Raw genomic sequence first — 21753 nt, 5'->3', positions numbered from 1 at the left:
ACTCTACAAGGCAGCACAAAAGTAGGGAGGGGAGACAGCATGGTAGAGAGAGACAGAGAGACACACCGTGTGTGTGAGAGAGAGAGACAAGCATTGCCCCTTTAAGTACGCTGACCGCACTCTAAGTACATTGCCTTTTTAAGTAGATCAGCAAGTTGAGACAGCAGCTGCTGCCAGCAAGCTTCCTGAGCCCTGTCATGTCTCCCCCTTGCTCTGTGGAGATAAGGTGCAGGAGTGAGGGGAGGGGTACACCCTGACATTAGCACCCCTTTTCCCTCCACTTCTGCACAGCAAGCAGGAGGCTCCTGGGAGCAGCTCCAAGGCAGAGGGCAGGAGCAGCACATGGCAGTGGGGGGAGGGACAGCTGAACAGCCCCACAATTTATAGCTTGCTGGGCGGCTGCGCACAGGGAACTTAGGGGAGTGGGGAGCTGATGGGGGGCTGCTAATCCACCCTGGTTCCAAGCCCCGACACTAGCTCCAATGGGCTGCTCTTCCTGCAAGCAGTGGACAAAGCAGTGGCTGCTAAACAATGTTATAAGGGAGCATTGTGCAACTTTAAGCATGTTCCCTAATTGACCATCAATGTAACAACATTAAATGGGATGACTTTAAGTGAGGAGTTACTGTAGAAAAGTTATCAACAGGAGTAACCGCATCAGTGCCTGTGTATTGCTTACAACTTTCTGATGGGCAAGAGAAATGTGAAACTGATATGATTGTGCAGTCCTGAAACAGACAAAGTTTTGAATAGCAGCAGTGAAACCGACAAGGGACTTGTTAATTTTACTCTGACAAAGCAGCAACTGAGGTAGTGGAACAATCTGTCTGCCTACTAGTTCTAGTAGCTGATGGCAGGTCAGAATTTACTGGCTCTGGAGAGCTCTATGGACTGGGGTTTGAGACCCCATGGTCCCTGACAGTTGTACACCACATGGAAGGAAGCTTTTCTGAGATTTTCAGTAAAGTCTTTGCTCTGACCTTTGACCTCCAGATCATTCAGTAGTTACAGATGATGGAACAATCAAACATGATTGGGGTTGCGGGGAGGGGGGAGGTTTACATTTGCTCAAACTATATTCATCCACAGTTAGTAGTAAATTAACTAAGAAGCTTAATTAGCAAGTTTCATTTATTTCTCAGGTGGCCTGTTGGCTGCATGATGAGATCAAATACTGTGGTGATGAGTATGGTATAAGACCATAAATAGAATAGAATAGATCCACTATTTATTATTAATAATAAAAGGAAAAATATCTGTGGGTTTTTTGGACTCCATATGTTGCATGGTGGACCCCTAACCAATGAGAAGAGAGGAACAAATGAAAAAAAAAGAGTAAAGTTGTTCCACTTGTATTATAAGGGAGGGAGGTAACTGGTTAACAAGTTACCATGGGAAGTTTGTCTCCCTTTTTCCTTTAGCTGTTATGGTTTTAAATTCCACGTGTCCCAGGCTGCCTAAATCTCAGCGTCTCCGGAAGCCTGAATAAACGCAAAAGCAAATCCCTGACAAGGGCAGAGAAAACAGGCACGGAAGGGTTTGTCCCGAGGCAGGTGAGCAGCCTGCACTTTGCTCTGCTTCGTCAGCTGGGGGGGGATGTTTCTGTAGCAGCAAAGAGCCGGGAGTGCTGATCCAGGTTGAGGGTCAGGCAGGCATCAGCCGATGTGGCAGGTGGACTTTGACAGCTGCCTTTGGGGACGGAGAGAGCTCAGGCCAGATCTGCAAAGCTGCCGGTGGTGGGCACGTTCGAACAGGTGTGTGTACGCAGATGGGCATTTTGCTGCTCGCTGGGCTTTCTCCAGGTGCTTGTCATCCCGTGGCACCTGGAAAATCAATCACCATTTCAACCCGTTGCTCTTAGTTCTGGGCTGTGGGATGACATGTACTCAGAATAGACTGACACACAGACAAGTGTGTGCTCTAGAAAGCTGCTCAGTCCAGCATTTTATGCTTCGTGTGGTGTGGAGGGGGTGTGTGTGTCTCAAGTCGAGATCACATTGGTGCGAATTGTGAGTGTTGACCCTTAGAATAGCACAGAACAGTTTTGGTAAAGGGGTGGGAGAGGGGAAGAGATTGTAGCTTTTTGGGTGGGAAGGGGCAGAGGGTTTATTAAAACGAATTGGTGTCAGCCCCTGGTTGCACATGCCCCATAGTGGCTGCACAAAGGACTAAAGAGCTGAGCATGCCTTACCCTTTAGAATGGGTTAGATAAAAAACCCTCACCGGAGCACCCCTGAAATCCAGATTTGGATCCAGGTTTTGTGGCTAGGGACCATTTCTTGGGCATTAGCTATAATAGAGCTGTGGGTGTCTCCAAGCGCTCCATTCTCTAGAAATGTTTTTACTATTACCTGACTTTCTGGATGTGGGGACTGATAACATCGCAAAGTGAGTGCTGTTAGTGGGTTCATTGCCCACTCTATGGCTTCCGTGCAGTTCATTTCATCAGGACTTTTGCTGTTACACCAGGCATTAAAGGGGGCAAGTAGCCAAGGGCAGACTAAAATGGTGGTGCCTCCAAATTGCTCCCAGGGCCAGTGGTGCTCCTGGCAAACAACTCCAGCAGTGGGGAGGTGGGATCCTATTTTAGGCCAGGCTGTGGGACCTGGATCATGCCTTCATCTTTCCTGAGGTCAGGTAGCTGGTCAGGACTGTACAGTGTCTGAGGGGAAGGCTCTCTGAAGACCCCTTTGCAATATCCTCCCACCCCTGAAACGTACTTGCTATTTTGGGGTTGTGGGAAACATATTGCCCAAGTTACTTGCACTTGCAAGGTTGGCTTGTCTCCCTCTCCTCCCAGCACAAGTTTCACCCATCAAGACTTGAAAAATGTTTCAGACACCTACTAGCCCTAGGACTAATTCTACTAGCTGAAAGTGTTCCTATCAGCAAGAGGGATGGGGTTCTACCAGCCAGGCTGAGGGACAGTGCCCTGGTGAGAAGCTAATAGATGTCTAATACATTTGAAACTACACGCCTCCAGTTGCTGAAAGGCAGAGGGAGCTTCCTGTCTCTTTACCCTGAAAACTTCTGGCTGCTATGCGGCAGGGGTTCAGCTACTCTACATTTCCCACTTGTATTTATTTTTTTCTTATTCTATGAGACTAACTGTAGTTCCTGCTTTTGCTGCTCTTCATAGTTTTCTGAGCCATCTTCAGCAGCAGCATTGTGTTTTGACAGTTTCACTGCAGCCCACTGGGTTGTGAGTGACTGATCAGTCTTGTTAATTTCTGCTTAGGGAAAGCTATGAGCAGCAAGAGAGTCATAGAATATAGAATATCAGGGTTGGAAGGGACCTTAGGAGGTCATCTAGTCCAACCCCCTGCTCAAAGCAGGACCCATCCCCAACTAAATCATTTCAGCCAGGGCTTTGTCAAGCCTGACCTTAAAAACCTCAAAGGAAGGAGATTCCATCACCTCTCTAAGTAATGTGTTCCAGTGCTTCACCACCATCCTAGTGAAAAAGTTTTTCCTAATATCGAACCTAAACCTCCCCCACTATAACTTGAGACCATTACTCCTTGTTCTGTCATCAGCTACCATGGAGAACAGTCTAGAGCCATCCTCTTTGGAACCCCCTTTCAGGTAGTTGAAAGCAGCTATCAAATCCCCCCTCATTCTTCTCTTCCGCAGACTAAACAATCCCAGTTCCCTCAGCCTCTCCTCATAAGTCATGTGTTCCAGTCCCCTAATCATTTTTGTTGCCCTCTGCTGGACGCTTTCCAATTTTTTCACATCCTTTTTGTAGTGTGGGGCCCAAAACTGGACACAGTACTCTAGATGAGGCCTCCCCAATGTCGAATAGAGGGGAACGATCACATCCCTTGATCTGCTGGCAATGCCCCTACTTATACAGCCCAAAATGCCATTGGCCTTCTTGGCAATAAGGGCACACTGTTGATTCATATCCAGCTTCTCGTCCACTGTAACCCCTAGGTCCTTTTCTGCAGAACTGCTGCCGAGCCATTTGGTCCCTAGTCCGTAGCAGTGCATGGTATTCTTCCTTCCTAAGTGCAGGACTCCGCACTAGTCCTTGTTGAACCTCATCAGCTTTCTTTTGGCCCAATCCTCTAATTTGTTTAGGTCCCTCTGTATCCTATCCCTACCCTCCAGCGTGCCTACCTCTCTTTCCAGTTTAGTGTCATCTGCAAACTTGCAGAGGGTTTTTATGCCATCCTCCAGATCATTAATGAAGATATTGAACAAAACCGGTCCCAGAGTCCTTCTGACTGTCTGTCTGCAGATTCAGGAAAACAGCTCTGCATTAGCTCATATATGGAAGGTTCTCTTTGCAACTGGAAAGGCAAGAAACATATTGGGATTTTCTAAATGGAAAATTAAATTCTGCAAAAATTGCCTCACTTGCCAGGGAACGCTTCCAACTTGCCACTGGTGAGTGGACAGGTAGATTTTCCATGCCCGTGGACATTGGCATCTTGAAGGGAGTCAAAAGGACATGAACTAACGACAAAGCTGATTGGTATTATGGCACTGGAAACATGGCAATGTACTTTGCAGGCTGACTTTGAGGTGGTTTAGATTTCATGCCCTGGGATTTATTTCTTTGTTTACAGGAAGCTACAAAACTACAAAAAACTAAACCAAGGAGGAGGAGCTCTACAGCAAGACCCAGATGGACCCTTGGGTGCCCCCCGGGCAGCCCCAACCAAGAGGGAGGCATGTAGCCCAGATGGAGGGCCAGGACAGAGGGTCGTGGGAAGAAGGCTACCACAGACCTCGACCCCAGTCCAGGCATAATGGTGAGAGGTATTATCACCAGCAACAGGACCTCAGAACAGGATCTCATCTGTGGCCGGACCCATGGCCAGGGGACCAGATCAGACCAGGCTCCAGAGCAGAATATTATGAAAGCAGTTATCTCACTGGACCGTATTCAAGGTAAGGTTTGAATAAAATTAAGTAACTGTATGGATCAAACTGTCCTCTGTGGGTGCTTATCCCTCCACAGTCTCCTAAATAGCCAGTTATTAAAACAGGGGCTGCAGTGGCTGCTTTATTTAGGGTTGTGTAACAGTTTCCATTCTAATTCCCTCTTTATGGTCATGTATAATTTTCTAAAACTCACTTTTGGGGCTGAAATTTTCCAGGTTTGACCTCTATCCATCAGTGAATTTCTTTTGAAAATTGGAACAAATATAATTCAGCTCTTTTGAGTGCTAGGAAAGTGATAAAAATATAAAGAATAATGTAACACAGATTATTTAAGCCATATTAACTCTGCTGCAGAAACATTCAGGGGAGGAAGGATAAAATGTGGGATGGACACATCATTTATTGAGGAGAAGTGGCTTTGAGTGTCCTGGCAGATACAGGTTTTGATTTGACCAAGGTACGGACCTTTGAAAATTGCATGTTGTACCTGCGAAGTCCACTTTGCAGTGGGTTTTTCACAAAGCTTGTGAAATGCTCTGCTAAGTGGTGTGAGTGAACTGTAAGGGGTTGAGGGAGAGCTCTGGGCACTTTGGGATTCAGCAGAGAAGGGAGCCCTACTGGGAAGCCCTTTAGGAGCATGGCATCTTCAATTGTTTGCAGGAAAGAAGCTATTTTTTCCAAATCTCCTAAACTGCTCTTGAGGGTGGATCCCTCCAGCAGAGCTCCTAGGGATATTCCAGAGGTGTCCAGCCAAATGATTTCAGAATTCCACCAAAGCTGGTAGGGCTCCAGTAGCCTGGAGATGACGCTTCTCTGTTAAGAACAGGAGGCGAAGGGAATCTGTTCCCCAAACCTCCCACTCTTGCTCCGTGCTTCAGAACACGCACCCTAACATCTGACCTTGACAATAGCCCTGACTGTGACCCTGCAGCTGAATATGGGGCTGATGAGACCCTGGCATTTATTTTATTGACCTCGTTTCACAACGGAGTCCCAAAAATCTCAGACTGGGATGGGATCCTGACCCAGCATTTCATTCCACACCTGATCCCTTGGCTTTTCACCTTGGAACTGATCCAGAATAGAATCTGGTGTCCTGACCCTAGATCTAGTTCTGATGCAGGACTAGTCTCCTGATCCTCTGTTTGGATCTGGAAATGAGGGCATGGGAGCTGCCCAGTGCCAATATAGTTCTGATGGGGATTCCTTTCTCTTGCTGTCCTTTTGGTTCTCTGCCCTCTCTGTTCTGTATATTTGGGATTCATTTCAGGCAAGGCTATGAGGACCCCTATTGGAGCTACCCATCACCAAGCTCCGGGGAAGACTACGCTTACAGAGGTTATCACAGACCCTCTCAAGTACTGCAGCGTGAGAGAGGTACTGTACATTCCTCTAGGAAATGAAAACTACTTTGCTTGCTGTTTCTTGCTGGCCTGACCAGTCTAGTGGTCTGTTGGTCGGTTGGCAATTCTTGACAGTTCTTTTAGCATTAGCCCTGTACAATGCATCCCTTCTCTGACATACATATGTCTCTATGTCATGGTGACCAGCCCTCTTAGAGGAGGAGAGCTGGTTGTTGCCTCCTCCAGAACCAGCTACTCACTTTTTCTTGATTAGATGGGCTTTCCAAAGAGTATCCCAAGATGTTCTCCCTCTCCTGAGGAGCTGAATTCAGTGCCTCCATTCTCAGCCCTTGAATCCTGGTCTCATGATGCAAGATTTGGGTTTGCATCTGAGAGACATCCACAGCAGTGACATACAGGAGCATTTGAGCGCCATGTAACAGGTGAAGCATCAGGTCATTACGGGTCCCAGACAGTGTAAGATAGTGCTGATTTCACTGTGTGATCAGAGCTCGCTACCTGATGACATTTCTGAGCTAAAGGAAATGTGAAGGAAGGGATGTCTGTTACTGTGCATGTAATTTATAGGTGTGTATTGGACGTACAGGCATACACGCCACATACATATATCATGGCACTAACTAGGCAGAATAATTTGGAAGCAATGGAGTGCAAATGACAAATCCTGACTCAATCTTGTCCCTTTTAAAACTTTATTAATACTAATTGCACTGAAGAAAAATACTAGATCTTTATGGTGGTTTTCTCTGAGTGTGCAGATCCAGGGCACGAAGATCCTTATGGCAGGCACATGAATTACTGGTATCAGAACTACTACAGAGACTCCCGTCATGACCACGAGACCAGCCCATTTGGGCAGAATGATGTGTCACAATACCGGTAAGGGTGATTAGAATGGGAAGGGAAGAACCTAATGTCTGTGCATGAGCTTTTCGGGCAGGTTTCCAACTTCCCCCGTCAAAACCCAAGCAATACCATGTGATAGATAGGGGTGTGTGGTTATGCTGTCGTCCCAGATGCACTGGGATGGAATGTCTCCAGTAGCTACGTGCCGGTGGGACCCCACGCTGCACACCCTGAACCTGTTGTGGTTTGCTTAGTGAATTGTGACCTGAGCAAGTAGTCTCAGTTACGCAGCCAGCGGCTCCATTGGCCCACGCTGTTTTGTGTTAATGTGCATACACGGTGCTCGCTGGCTCTCCTGCAGCTTCCCATGGTGTCACCATTAGATCACTCTTGAAATAGCCTCTCAGGTCAGTTTCAAGGATGTTCTCTACTGTATTTCAAACCTGGTGCAGCCAGGGTTCCCCCAGCATCACTCTGTCGGTGTACATGGCCTGGCCCTGCTCAGTCACGTGCTCTGCGGAGCTGATTAGCGCTTTGGGCAGCACTAGCCACATCCCCTTAGCTTCCTAAAACACAGGCAGTGGGATTATGATGTGTGCATAGGGCAAGGGAGAAAGGGTTCCCTGTGCCTTATCCATGCTTAGCATCAGGCTAGCCATCCTAGTGCTCCTAGGGCCTGATCTGATCCCTAATGAAAGACTCCCATTGACTTCAAAGGGCTTTGGATCAGGCCTCTAGATTAAAAATTGTACTGGACAGGGACTGTGTCTGTCCAGCACCGGACACACTGACCCCACGCAGGAAACAATGATGACAGTGAATTGCGTTTCAGTGGTTTGGCCTGTGTGATTGCAGCCAGAAGAGGGCTGATGCTTAGGGCCAGATTTTAAAAAGCTCTTAAGGCACGTAATGGTGCAGACAATCCCTCTAGGTGCCAATCTGCCTCTATAGGGGCCTAAATACCTTTAAAATCTGGCCCTTAGTAGCCAGTACCCAGCTTTTCATCTTGGCAGGATGCAGACAGAATCCGTGCCATTGGACTGCAAAACTACTGCTCTGGCTCTTTCTGCAGGAGACTGAGTCTGTTCTAACAAGCCGGTTCTGTGTATTCTCATTTCCCTTGAATAAAGAGAAGGAGTCTTCACCCCCATGTGGCAGCAGCCACTGGCTTTTCACCTAAGAAAGTCATCAGTACTGGAACTTGATGAGCACATCTGCAGTGGGTTTTGTGGATGGCTCACAACACATCTGCCCTGATGTTGGGTTGGCACTCTGTTCCCTCCCACAGCTCAAAGAGCTACAGTTTCTACGAGGACAGGTACATCTCGACTCCCAGGCAGGAGCATACTGGGGAGGAATCCTGGGGGAACTACGTGGAGGACGCCCGCTTCCAGCAGTATGAGGTAACCACAGAGAGACAGATGAGTCGGAGATCTGAGGTTCTTCTGGAGATTTTGGAGAGTGTCTGTCAGCCCATCTGTGTGGGAGTGTTGCATAGTTGTTAGACCAGGCACTCAGGAGGTCTGAGTTCTATCCTTGGATCTACCACCAACTCTCTGTGTGACGTTGAGCAATTGCCTTCCCGCCCAGTGCCTCAATTTCCCAGTTTGCAAAATGGGGGTAGTCTTACTTCCCTATCTTCCAGCGTTGATTCATTACTGTTTGCAGAGTGCTTTGAGAGCCTCACATGGAAACATGATGGAGGGGCTATTAGTATCATTACCACAAAGGCTTCTTCTGTGGGGCTGTCACTTGTACTCTCCATGGCATCTGGAGGCAGGGCCCACCTTTGCTGCACCTGGAACTGGCGCAAAGGGTGGTCTTGGTGGGTTTCTCCACCCTCTGTTATTCTAGGACCTCTATGTTAGTCCAGTCCCTCCACACACCAGGGGGCTGTCCAGCAGAACGGTTATCTGCTCCCAGAAGAGGTGGTGACAGCTGCCTATGACAGAGGACTGCTTATTTCCACGAGTGACAGGAGGCTCTGTCTGAGTGACTGCATTTTGCAAATGATCAAATGACAAAACGTATCTAGAAAATGCTTATTTGCTTCCGCAGGAGCATACGCGGGTGTCTGTGTCAGATCAGTGAGAGGTATTGGGCCAGAGCTGCAGCTGGTGTCAAATGGTATAGCTCCATGGAAGTCAATGGAACTATGTGGATTTACACCAACCGAGCATCTAAATCATATTCAACAAAACCACCAGGAATAAGCAAAGTGTGACTGAAAGAGTTTTAGAACTTAAAGTGCTTGAGATCATTTGAGGGGAGACGTTGCTGTAACACACATCAGTGGGAGCAATGTCTGTCCCCCTGTGCCAGATCCGCAGAGGACACAAGCTGGTTACAGCTCTTAGCTTGAGACTAGGCAGTTTAGCTCAAGCTGGAGAGACCCCTGTTGTTTGTTCTGCAGGCGCTGGTCCAGTGCCGGTGCTGGCCAAGCTGGGCACTGTGACACTGTATAAATGCAACATGTCTTTGTTGTGTTACAGCTCCATTTCCACACAATGCAACTCTCACCCCTCTTGCCAGTCTCCCTTCCCACCTTTCCCGTCTGGCAACCTCAGGCCACCATTTTCTCTGCTTCCCTTTCCCCATGGCTCCTGTGGCTTCTCTTTTCCCTCAGCTCCCCGCCCCACGTGAGCTCAGCTGGCTCGTGCAGTACAAGGATTCCGGCCTCAGCTCCAGCAGCTATGAACTCAGTCAGTACATGCGCGACTCTCCCAGTCAGTATGCCCAAGATCCTTCAGAGACCTGGAGTCCAGTTCAAGCAGGTGGGTGTGAGGTGAGGGCACCAGGCCTCCATGGGGTGGGCAGGCACATGCAGATGCTCTCACAGCGGGGATAGTGGGCTGTATGAGAATATGGCTGTTGCCCTCACGTATGAGCCTGTAAAGCATCATGGGAAGTTCGAATGGCCATTACTGATGCTTAAGGCCAGATTTTAAAAAGCTTTTAAGGCACCTAACGGTGCAGACAATCTCACTTGGAAAGCAGCATGTGGAAATTACCGGGTGAGGCTGGGCATCACCCAGCAGTACTGGAGGGTGGGGGCAGGGTGATGCTGGGCATTGCCCAGCAGTACTGTAGGGTATGTCCATATAACCCAGTGTTAGATTTAGTAGGGACTTCAGTCAGTTCAGAGAAGGGCTGTTTCCCTGAATTCTGCCTGGCACAGTCTGTAGGGCCTTGGCCCCTGTACCAGCTGGTGGAGAAAGCTTGGTGCTGCCTGGAAGCATGTTTGGTGCTGTCCCTAGGGCTTTCCCCCAGTAACAAAGCTTGCTGAGTGGCTGTGAAAGGGCTGGCTCTGGACTGTGTGTACATTTGTTGCTGTTTAGAGGAAGTCTCGCTGTCCACCCCGCACCCCGTGGCACCCCAGAAGTATTCTCTCCCTCATGTGCCAGTGTGCTTTGGAGCAGGAGGCCAGCTGGTCCGAGTGTGCCCTAACTCCCCAGCTGATGGGCAGCCCGCCCTCATCGAAATACACAGCCTGGAGGTAACCAACCATCCAGCCACCTGCAACTGAGAGCTGCCATCCCATCACCCACCTGCACTGCTCCATAACCCCTCATACCCTCCCATCCCCTGCCTGTACTGCCCTATAATTCTTCATACCCTCCCATCCCCCGCCTGCATGGCCCTTTAACCCCTTGTGCCCTCCCATCCCCCACCTGTAACCCCTCATACCCTCCCATCCTCCGCCCGCACTGCCCCTGTAACACTTTGTACCCTTCCATCCACCACCCACACTGCCCCTTTAAACCTGAGGGCCCCAGATTGAGGGACCTGAGTTTTGTGCTGTCTCTCCATTTCCCTGAGCAGTGCCAGCTCCCTTCCCGCCCATGTCTCACTGTTTCAAACAGTGCTATGGTAAAGCACAGTAGGATCTACACAGACCAGTTAAGGAACAACATGTTAGTGTGCTTTAGAAATCAACCCCTCCCACCACACCATGGAGACATGCCCTTAGGAACTAGCCATGCCTTACAGTGACTAAGACTTTAGGGTTGAGCAGTGTCCTTAACCTGGGCTCAAGAGGACATCATGTGCACCTTCACAGCGGGCTGCATGTTTTGCCAGCACGCTCTGCCATCGTAAAATGGAATCACCCAAAGCTGTGGTACTCTGCTCTGGAGCCTTTGGCCATAGTGCAGACGGAGGGATCTCACACAGGACTAGGGCCATTCTGGTTCTTACAGGTCCTTGAATGAGACTCCAAGGCAGTTCCAGGTTCTGCACAAATTGCTTTTATTGGCAGGTCCTCTGTGTGAGTTACCTGGGTTGGCTCTTATACCCTGTAGCTGTCCAAATGACTGGTCTCATTGGGCCAAAGGCCTTGGAGTCACAACTCTCTCCTTTGAGCATAAGCTTTTGTGAGCTACAGCTCACTTCATCGGATGCATTCATTGGAAAATACAGTGGGGAGATTTAGCTGTAGCTCACGAAAGCTTATGCTCAGATAAATTTGTTAGTCTCTAAGGTGCCACAAGTACTCCTTTTCTTTTTGCGAATACAGACTAACACGGCTGCTACTCTGTGCTCCCTCAAATTGTCTCCTAAGAAGAGAGTTTTCAATCTGGTGGCTAGGGCACTAGCATGGGACTTGTGAGACCTGGGCTCAAGTCCCTGCTCTGCCACAGACTTTCAGTGTGACCCTGGGCAAGTCCCCTAGCTGCATCGTTCCTCAGTTCCTCATCTGTGCTGGGGGGTAATACCCCTGCCCTGCCTCCCACGGGTGTTGGGAGGATAAATACATTAAAGATTGTGAGGTTCTCAGATATAGCAATGATGGGGGCCATATAAGCACTTTAGGTAGATTGTGTTCCACAGCGTCTGCCCCTCTTTTCCCCTCTGAGCTGGAGCCTTCTCTCTCCCAAAGGACTGCAATCATAGGAGCCAGATCCCATTGTAAAAGGCAATTGCTTCTTATAGTTGTGTGGATCAAGATGGTAAACACATCCGTGCATATGCTCCGGGATAACATGTATGCCCAAAGACGGCTTTGAGAAAAGCATCCCCAGTACTAGTAAAGCCTTTGCCAAAGCAATTTAGCTTTCAGACAGGCCTTGGTCACTGTTCTTAAGTCTCTGCTCTTGCCTCCTAGGTAATCCTTCATGACACCAAAGAACAGGAGGAGATGCGAGCCTTCCCAGGGCCTCTGGTCAGGTACAATGCCATTGGAGGTGTACAGTAAACCATGCGCCCTATCAGCATTCCTTTCTGTCCCAGCATTCAGCTTCTCTCCAGGCTGCTACACACACAGCTTGACCGTTAAAAGAGGATATGGTCACCCGGAATTAGAGATGAACCCAAGCCATGTAATTTGGATTCATGTTTCAAACTCCCCAAAGCCTCGGGGTGTTCAGGTCCGGGTTTTGGCTAGGCCCTCTGTAAAGATAAGGACCATCGGCAAAGTCCAGGTCCAGATTCAGCAATGTGCATGTGGTTGGTTGGATCTGTGGGTTTGCTCTATTGGGAATGCTCAGAGAACATTGTTTGACTGTTTGGTTCTTATTTCGTAACCAAGTTCAAGGAAACCTGGGTTGTAAGAAGGGGTTGTGGGACAGCCACAGTGGTTCGGATGAGCAGGTGTTTCAGTCCCCTCATGCTCTGCAGAACCGAAGTCTGATGTCGTGCTCCTTGGGAGCTGAGCTTCAGTAAGAGTAGACCTGATACCAGATACGTTCTAAATGTTTGTGGCTTGGCCATCTGAAAAATGGGAATCGTAATAACCAGCTTTATTACATGTTTTGTCTGACGGATGCATTGTGGTGTTATTGATATGTATGTGAATATCTCTGATTTTCTACCTCTCCTTGAATTTCGGGAGTCCTCCACATAACTCACAGAGTCCTGGGAATCCTCCCTTATGCGGTTAAGGATGTCCTGCCTTGCACTTGCCAACATCTTCTTTGTTTGTTCCTGCAGGGAGGATTTGCACAAGGTGGATGTGATGACGTTTTGCCAGCGCAGAGTGGCCATGAGCTGTGATTTGGAGACTCAGAGAGGCAGAGACTCAGCCCTGCTCTGGAAACTCTTGGTCCTCCTTTGCCGGCAGAACGGGGTGTGTGTCCTTTTGCGTTGTGATGCATTCCAGTCCTTTTGAGTCTTTTTGGTTCAGTTAAGGATGGCTCGTTGTGAGAGTCCCTTTTGTGTGTCTGAAGCAGCCAGGTGCTGCTATGGGGGATCTTAAATGCATTTCACTCCTCCATTAATGCTGATCACCAGTGCGGCCCAAAGCACCAGGTACATTGAAGAGACACCTCTCCAGGGCTGTTCCCCAAACCAGGTGCAGCACCTTTGAAATACCAATGTTCCAATGGAACAGCAGCACCTAAAGAGACACTGTCAACTTAATTTATGAGCCAACATTTCTGTCCAGAAGGAGAGTAGTGTATCAAACCCAATCTGCAGGAGATCTGCCACTGAATGTTAGAAGGAATCAGGACCAGACCACTGAGATCTATAAAGTTTGATTTTTGCTATTATGTCCCTTGTTGATGACTCATTGCCTTGACTTTCTCTCCACTAATACTGTGTATATGTGATTAAGACAATGACACTCACTAGGACAAAAATCATATGGGCCACTGATCTTCATGCTTCAGGGCATAGATTGACCAGGAGTGATGGGTCAGGAAGGAATTATTCCCCATAGTACGGTAATATTTGGTGTGGTGCTTTTGGGGGGATTTATACCTACCTCCATATTATGCAGTGTTGTCCACTGGCCAAGGCTGGATACCAGACTAGATGGGCCACTGGTCTGTTCTAAGATGTCAGTTCTCATGTTCCTCCATTTCCCTGTGCAGTCCATGGTGGGTTCAGACACAGCTGAGCTGCTGATGCAAGACTGCAAGCGCCTGGAGAAGTATAAAAGGCAAGACCCAGGGGCTAATCTGATCAACCTGACCAATGAAGAGTGGCCAGTGCAGGGCTCCGGGACACCAGACCTCCTCACTGGGGAGATCCCACCCAGCATGGAGACACCAGAGCAGAGAGTGGAGAAATTCACCAAGCTCCTCTTCTATGGCAGAAAGAAAGTAAGTAGGGTGCATGCACACCTGTGTCTCCAGAGACTCCCCACTGCTCCCTTTCTAACGTTTTCCCTGCCTGCAGTGGAAAGGGTGGGTTTTCCAGGGCCACGAACCCCTCTCTGTAATTGATTGGGAGGCGGTCTGAGCAACGCAGCTCTCATTTTCCCATGGGTGCTGGCGGTGATACCTCCACAGTGCTCCTGTAACTGTCACTGGCTCAGAGAGCCAGGAATTGGGTCCAGGTCTTTCTCTGACTGCAGTGCGGAGTCTGTTGCTAATCCTCCCTTGGCCCAGTCTAACACTGGCTTGTCTTTTGAAGAGGGCTCGAATGGGTGGTAGTGGCTAAGGAAGGTCCCTGTGTCACTGTGCCTTAGGGGGGTCACAACTGAGAATACCAAATTCAGCACAAGCTACTGGGAAAAAGGGCAGACAAACCCCAAAACTGGTGGTTGTTTTTCCATGAAATATACCAATCCAGCAACAAAAGTAATCTTCTGTCTCACCACACTGGCTAACAAGAAGTCAGGAATGCAGTCTCCTTAAGTACTCCAGTCCTGGATTCAACACCCAGACACTAGACTTAATGATGAGTGGTTATTTAAAACCAATTTAATCAAACAAAAGGTTCTTCTGATCCCAAAGGACCAGCCACATACCCAGATCAATATATAACTCAGATCTTACCCAGTAATCACGCCATTGCCAATCCGTCAGTATCAAAAATCTAAAGGTTTATTTATAAAAAAGAAAGAAAGGTGAGAGTTAAAATTGGTTTAAAGGAATCAAATACATACAACAATTGCAAAGTTCTTGGATCAGGCTTGTAGCAGTGATGTAATTAAACTGCTGGCTTGTGAAGTCTGTGGTTGCTTCCAAATCATTGGAAGGTCCTCGGTCCCTTGGTTGGAATGCTCCCATTAGTATAAGTTCATAGTCCAGAGGTTTGAGCAGGAAAGAGGCAAAATGGAGATGTTTCCAGGGCCTTTTATAGCTTCTGCCAAGTGAAGGGAAACCCACTGTTCTAGTTTGTGGAAAATTACAGGTAACAAGATGGAGTTTGGAGTCACATGGGCAAGTCACAATACTGCATGCTTCGCTTAGTTATAGCAGAGGCAATTACCCATACTCTAGTTAGAATGTCCTCAGGAAAGTCCATTAAGTGTAGATAGGCGTCTTCCATGGTCCATTGTAAGCTGAGTGTTCTTTGATGGGCCATTCAACTTCAATAGTCCCTTCACAATATGCTAGCTAAATACCTTGTTGGTGTTACCACAGGAGCAAACATTTGAAATACAGGTACATAGTTAATAATTGTAACTTCAGATACAAAAATGATACATGCATACAAATAGCATAATCATATTCAGCAACTCATAACCTTTCCATAGACACCTTACTTGACATATTTTGTACAACATTTGTTGCAAGTATATAATAGCGGTAGCAACAATGATCTACGTGGTCATATTTTAATCAGATAACATCACACCCTGTTTGTAGAATTAACCCCTGAATCTGCATTAGGGCAAAAATGTCCCACTGTTGCTAACACCAAGGCAGCACCACTGATGATAGCAATTGCAGGAGCTCTGCTGTCGATAACCAGTGTGACAGATAAGTCTTATTGGGGTGGGGTCCAATAGATACAGCAGGGGTGCTGGAACAATTTGTACAGTGGGGTTGCTGAGAGCCATTGAACCAAACTGTAAAACTTGTGTGTGACGGAAACCACTTCAAGACAGGGGTGTGTGGCAACCCCTCCAGCACTCCTAGTTCCAGCACTTTTGGGACACAGTGTTCCAAATTGTAATGGCCAAGGGCATCTCATCTAAGAGCTCCTGCGTTTGCTATCACAGTTGGAGCTGAACTGGTGGTCGCAATGGTGGGAGGGAAAACCTCTAGTGCAGAGAAGGCTTTAGTGCCCAGTCTAGAATTCTGACTTTGTGGCATTAATTGCTAATAGGCAGCCTGGAGCTTGTAGTCAATGGGACAGCACTAATACTTTTGTACAGGTAGGAATAAACATAAGGAGGCCTGGGTGATGGAGAACAATTTATCTAAGCTGGCTCCAGATGGGTAAACCCAACAGTCACATCATCCATTGCAGGCTTGAGCTGGCCCCATGTTTGGGGGGATATATTACACCCATGGGAAAAATCAATTCATTTCTCGCAAACCCAGCTCCCTGCAGATGGGAAGAAGCCCCAGGCTAGGGGAATCCATCTGTAGGTCCCATGCTTGGCCTTGGAAAGTAAGGACCTTCCTTTCACAGCAGTGGGAGAGAGAGAAATGGTAACAGGACAATTTTTTTTCTCCTGACTGTAGGAAGCCCTGGACTGGGCCATGAGAAGTCATCTGTGGGGTCATGCCCTATTCCTGTCAAGCAAGATGGACCTGAGGACCTACAGCTGGGTTCTGTCTGGGTGTGTAGGAGCTGCCAGAGCATGGTGCTCAAGAACCCTCCACGTGATTGGCCCCCTCCCCTGCCATTCACAGCTGCATAACATCCCTGTTGAGTCTCCCACTTTGTCCGTGCTTCACACAACCTGAGCCCTTGGATGGAGGATTTCTGCTGTTTGTCTCTCCTTACCTTGGAGATGAGCAAGGGGTTTGGGCTCACCGATCACTCTATCTTAGGTACTTACATGGCCCCCTCACTGCCGTATCTGAAGGCCGCACACTCTTTAATGTATTTATCCTCACCCAGCCCTGTAAGGTAAGGAAGTTTTATCCACGTGTTACAGAGGGGGAACTAAGGCATAGAGAGGCTAAGGGAGTTTCCCAAGGTCATAGAGGAAGTGTAGCAGAGCAGGAATTGAACCCAGACTATCCATGTACTACGCTAGTGCTCTAATCACTGGACCGCCCTTCCTTCCTGTCAGCATAATGGCCTGTCTCTCTGCTCTCGGTTTGCAGGTTCACAAGCACGCTGGCCCTCAACGACCCTCTGCAGACTCTCTTCCAGCTCATGTCCGGAAGGATACCTCAGGCTGCGCTGGTACTGAATGGAAAAGCATCTGGCTCCCTCCCTGCCCTCAATGCCTTGTGTTGGTGTAGGGTAGGGGAGTGGGCCTCAGTGGCACTCTGCAGTGCTTCATAGGATGACATCTCAGTATCATCAATTTGTCCTTTAGGATGTTCACTGCAGTGAACAGCAAAGTAACTGGCCATTTTTCACTGTGCTGCTAAGCTGGCTGCCTGTTGCCACCTCCCAGATGGCATCAGGGTCCCTGCCTATTTCTGTTTGCCCCATGAGACTGGGGTAACCATATCCTGGTGCGGTGATGCGTTTGCATGTGCATGTCCGTGTGCTGCCTCGATGCATGGCGACCCAATATCATCACGTGCCAATGCAACGTCGTGAGCAGCACAGTGAACAGTCAGACTCTTTTAACTGTCTGGCTCACAGGGACAGGACAGGTTCATGCCAAAGGGGCTGTCCTGTGAATATGGGATGGGTGACAACCCCAGTATGATGTAGTGACCCCTCCTAGCACCAGCACAGTGGCATTCCTCTATAGGAACCTGATACAGTGGGGATGCAGCGTAAGAACCTAGTGCGCCACATAGGGTTGCATGACAGTGTGCTGTGGTGGCACAGGGTGGGGGAGGCATGGAGCTGACTTGCAGAAGGTCTCTGTGGAGGCATGAAAGAGCACAGAGGCCTGAAATTTGAGGGGACATGGAAAGCTCAGGCTGACAGAGGGAATGCAGGGAGGGTGAAGCGGCCCAGCTCAGCTGATTGGAGTGGAGGCTGACACAGAGGCATGATGCTAGGTGAATGTTTTTGGTTACTTGGCATAAACTAATTGCTATTAAGTTGGCTTCTTGCAGAAGGCACAAACTGCCAGGCAACATTTGTGAAGCCACAGCCAGAAGCAGGAGAAGAGAAATGCACTGTAGCTTTTTTGCCTCCTCTGCCTTTAGGTCTCACTTGAACAGATGTAGTCACTTCATTTCTTTATTCACAGACAGTGTTCCTTCCCTTGTGATGCTTCAATAGCTCTGTACCTAGTAAAGGTCAGATCAAGGAGCTAAAGCAGCCAAACTATTTATTCATCTTTCTTTGTTTCTGCTCCCAGTGCTGTGGGGATGGCAGGTGGGGAGACTGGAGACCACACCTGGCAGTGATGCTGTCCAATCAGGTTGGGGGCACTGAGCTGAACCACCGGGCCATCGTCGCCATGGGAGACACCTTGGGTGAGGAGAGGTGATGACTGGGCCCAGCTGAGTGGCCCACACTTAGCGTCAGATAGGACGCCCCATTGTGCTTACACTTTTAGCGTACTCCATTACAGGAGGTGGGAGGATGGTGACATAATGGTTAAACATGCCTCTGGGTTCAAAACCACCCTGATGGAAATAAGCTTAGTCTCGGTTCTGTCCCCACTGTAGAGCCAGCCACATCACCTTCACCACCACACACAGCTTGGCCTTGCTGGGAGCGTGCGCTGAGCATCCACTTGGAATGCCATCTTGCTCATTTCATACCAGTGGTTGGGATCATTGGTGGTGCACAGCTGGAAAGTTCCTACTACTGCTACCCAGAAAAGAGGAGCTCAGATATTTACATTCCAGTTGCAATAAGATTTGCTGCCACAAAATAGACACTCAGAAATGTACAGGCCACCCAGAAAGCACAGGTCAACATTTTCTGATGTGGATGGCTAAAGTTAGACACCTAAATTAGAAAAGGGCCTTTCCGAGATGCTGAGTACACAGAGCTCCCGCTGGCCAGGCTTACCTCCTGCAGAAGCCAAGTTCATTTTTTAAAGTTTTGTCTATGTGTATGGACCCCCCAACATATACTTCAGTGGGGCAGAGAGAGGCCATTTGAGAACAGGTGGCTGACAAGGTGCCCTCAGGGTAAGGTGAGCCCATCTAGCACTGGTGGGACGGCTGGCTATCTGCTCAGCTCTCTTGGCCAGCCTGGATTTTTGTCTGTGGAATTGGTGGCGTGAGTGGATATCTGCTCAGTTCTCTTGGCTAGCTTGGGCTTGTGCTGCTTTTATGCATTTGGGAGTGAGTTTGTATCATGGAGTGGTTTAAATGGGTGCAGTACATGCTGTTGTGAACTCACTGCCCACCATGAAGGAACTATGAGTTGGGGCGACTTACATACATTCAGAGATGCCTTCTCGCCCCTGAGCCATCTGATGCCAGCCACTGGTCTCGCCTGCCCCTGCATAGGTCATTCTGGGGGACTGGTGCAGCAGTCTTTTCTCTCGTGAATTCCCTACACTGTGACCTTGGGGCTCTGCTGCTGACTTCACTCTTTGCTTCCAAGATGAACAATCCTTTATTTTCCTCTTTAGCTCAGCCCCATGACTGTATTAATAAATTACTGCACAGCTTCTATTAAAGTGCCATAAGATGCCTTGGCAGCATAAGGGGCTATGTAAGCTGTTGTGAACCGATGTATGTATGTTTGTGAGCCTTGACAAGATTGTGCATCTGCTCCTTTCCATGTAATTGTGTAGTGTATGCAATTGTGACTGTGTGTCTGTGTGCTTGTGTCCAAAGGCCTGTATCTGCCTGCATACCCCTGCCCATACACCTGTGTGCCTGGCTGCCTTTAATACAGCGAGCCTACATGTTCCAGGGCAATGTAACGTGTGTGTGGAGATGTACCGCAGTATATGTGCAGACATGGGTGTAAGTAACTGTGTAAAGACAGGTGTGCAGGGTGGCAGGGAAAGGAATGGGAATACTGCTCTCCCCTGCACGCTCAATCAGATAATAGACACTGTATACTCCTGCTGGTGAAATATCCCTATCGCAGGCTCTGAAATGCATACCTCTCTGCCCTAGTGCCTGGGTCACAGATGTGGCTGACAGAGAGACTTAATCAGCTTATTCTTAGTGCCAGCTATGCGGTGACAATGGTAGAAAGTCTCACCACAGATCTTGCTACATGGAAACAACCTGAAGAAGCTAAACGGGAGCCAGACACTTACTGGCACGTGCTTCTGCCACCCAGTCAGGTCGTCTAATGGAAAATTAAACTTGATGAATAGCAAAATAACAGTCGTGCAAGAGGATGTACGGTGAAGGGGTTGCCTCGGGGTTGGGGGCCCTGGATGGGCAGAGAGGGGAGATGAATACAGCTGTTTTATCATGTGCACATTTGAAGGTGTATTTTTCTTGTGACTGGCTTTTGTCCATCTTCTTCCTGTCCAGCTGGGAGAGGGTTAATACAAGCTGCTCACTTCTGCTATCTAATGGCGAATGTCCCTTTTGGTCACTACGGGGTTAAGACAGACCACATGGTGTTGCTGGGCAGTGACCCCAGGTGAGTAAGCCAAGCAGGTAGGCTCCTGCAAATATTTACAATTGTCATTCTTAGGAGTCAGAACAGCTCCCCCAGGGATCTCCCAGGGCTTTAAAAACAGGAACTAACACTCCTCGGAGGGAGGAATCTGCCCTGTGCCAGGACCTGTCATACAAGACAGACGGAAGGGGGGTGAGGAATCTGGCCACCCAGCACCATAGCCCCCAGGGCAGATGGGGGCCAAGTCTGCCTGGCATCTGCTGGGAGCCCCGGGGTGGGGGCCCTCCCCGGGCTATCTCAGTCCAAGTTTCTTCTTCTCTTTCTGCTTCTTGTGCACCACATCGATGTTGTGATCCTTCCACATGCTCTTGCACAGTTTGATGGGGTGTAGTCATTGGGGTCCTTGAAGCTGACAAACCCATAGCCCTTGGTCTTCCTGGTTAGGAACAGCAAGGTGGAATGCTGCGCCTAAGGGCATCTCTACAACAGTGGCATAGCTGGGAACAGAACCCAGGAGTTCCCTGCTAACCTCGCTAGAGTGCTGTGCATTGTGCTAATGGCCAAAGATATACAAATTCCAGTCCCTGCCTCCACCCAACCCCGAAGACCCTGTTCCATCCCCTGCTCATTCCTCCCACCCCGCAGGGAGCCCAGGCTTCCCTTGGCTGGGGAGTCTGCCCGCTCTCTTACCCACATACCACGTGAGCCAGGAGCCGAGGTCTCGGAGCATTCTCCTGCGCTCCAGGAACAGACTCCGCGTGTGCCAGTTCACAATGCCACTCACTGAAATTTGGGCCAGGCATCCCTCTGCCTGTATGGAGGGGTGGCTGGGTCACATTTCAGTGGCATGGCAGCCATGCAGCTGGAGCAACACTCCAAATCGCTGCACCCTAGGTGACGGAAAATGCTGCTGTTGGGTATTCGATTGGTTGTGTTGAGCCAACTAGTTACAATGGGGGAGGCCCAGCCCACGTTCCGAAGAGCCTTGGAGGGCGATCCACTTGGCACTCATTCTACAGGTAGAGGGGATTAGGCACAGAAAGGGCAAGGGATGCTCCCAAGGACACACAGTAGGTCCCTGGAGAGAGAGAAAGACACACTGAACTCTGATGCTCTCAGGGCACTGAAGGGGTTATGCCAAGCAAATTGGCAGCCACATTACCTCCTGGATGTGTGGGTTGATCCTTTCATTGTAGTCACGTTAGTGGGGATGCATTGAAGCCGCCCAGCACCCAGGCAGCAGCAGTGTGCAGTGCTTGAAGGTAGATGGGTGTTTGGGCAGCAGTAATTTGATAATGTGGGGAGATGTTTTAACACACGTGAATGTTTTCCTCCTTGCCCA

General features: G+C 48.9%; 1 protein-coding gene across 5 annotated transcripts in view; it reads left to right on the top strand.

Annotated features, from left to right (window-relative positions):
• Positions 1-21753, top strand: part of SEC16B (SEC16 homolog B, endoplasmic reticulum export factor) — a 43987-nt gene that overhangs the window by 3276 nt on the left and 18958 nt on the right. For 3 of the 5 annotated variants that reach the window (XM_073356481.1, XM_073356482.1, XM_073356479.1), the window contains exons 1-14: positions 1654-1754; positions 4575-4899; positions 6164-6270; positions 7016-7136; positions 8392-8506; positions 9730-9877; positions 10442-10599; positions 12208-12269; positions 13032-13167; positions 13916-14146; positions 16466-16563; positions 17057-17138; positions 18223-18340; positions 20321-20432. In XM_073356481.1, the coding sequence (XP_073212582.1) occupies positions 4634-4899; positions 6164-6270; positions 7016-7136; positions 8392-8506; positions 9730-9877; positions 10442-10599; positions 12208-12269; positions 13032-13167; positions 13916-14146; positions 16466-16563; positions 17057-17138; positions 18223-18340; positions 20321-20432 (1754 nt within the window). In that variant the 5' untranslated portion in view covers positions 1654-1754; positions 4575-4633. Of the gene's footprint in view, positions 1-1653; positions 1755-4574; positions 4900-6163; positions 6271-7008; positions 7137-8391; positions 8507-9729; positions 9878-10441; positions 10600-12207; positions 12270-13031; positions 13168-13915; positions 14147-16465; positions 16564-17056; positions 17139-18222; positions 18341-20320; positions 20433-21753 lie in introns of those variants that run through there. The other 2 variants (XM_073356480.1, XM_073356483.1) reach the window with 2 other exon arrangements.

Source organism: Lepidochelys kempii, chromosome 8 (assembly GCF_965140265.1).
Source record: "Lepidochelys kempii isolate rLepKem1 chromosome 8, rLepKem1.hap2, whole genome shotgun sequence".
Classification (NCBI taxonomy): domain Eukaryota; kingdom Metazoa; phylum Chordata; order Testudines; family Cheloniidae; genus Lepidochelys; species Lepidochelys kempii.
Note: the sequence above shows the minus strand (reverse complement) of the source record. Positions and strands in the feature narration are given on the sequence as shown.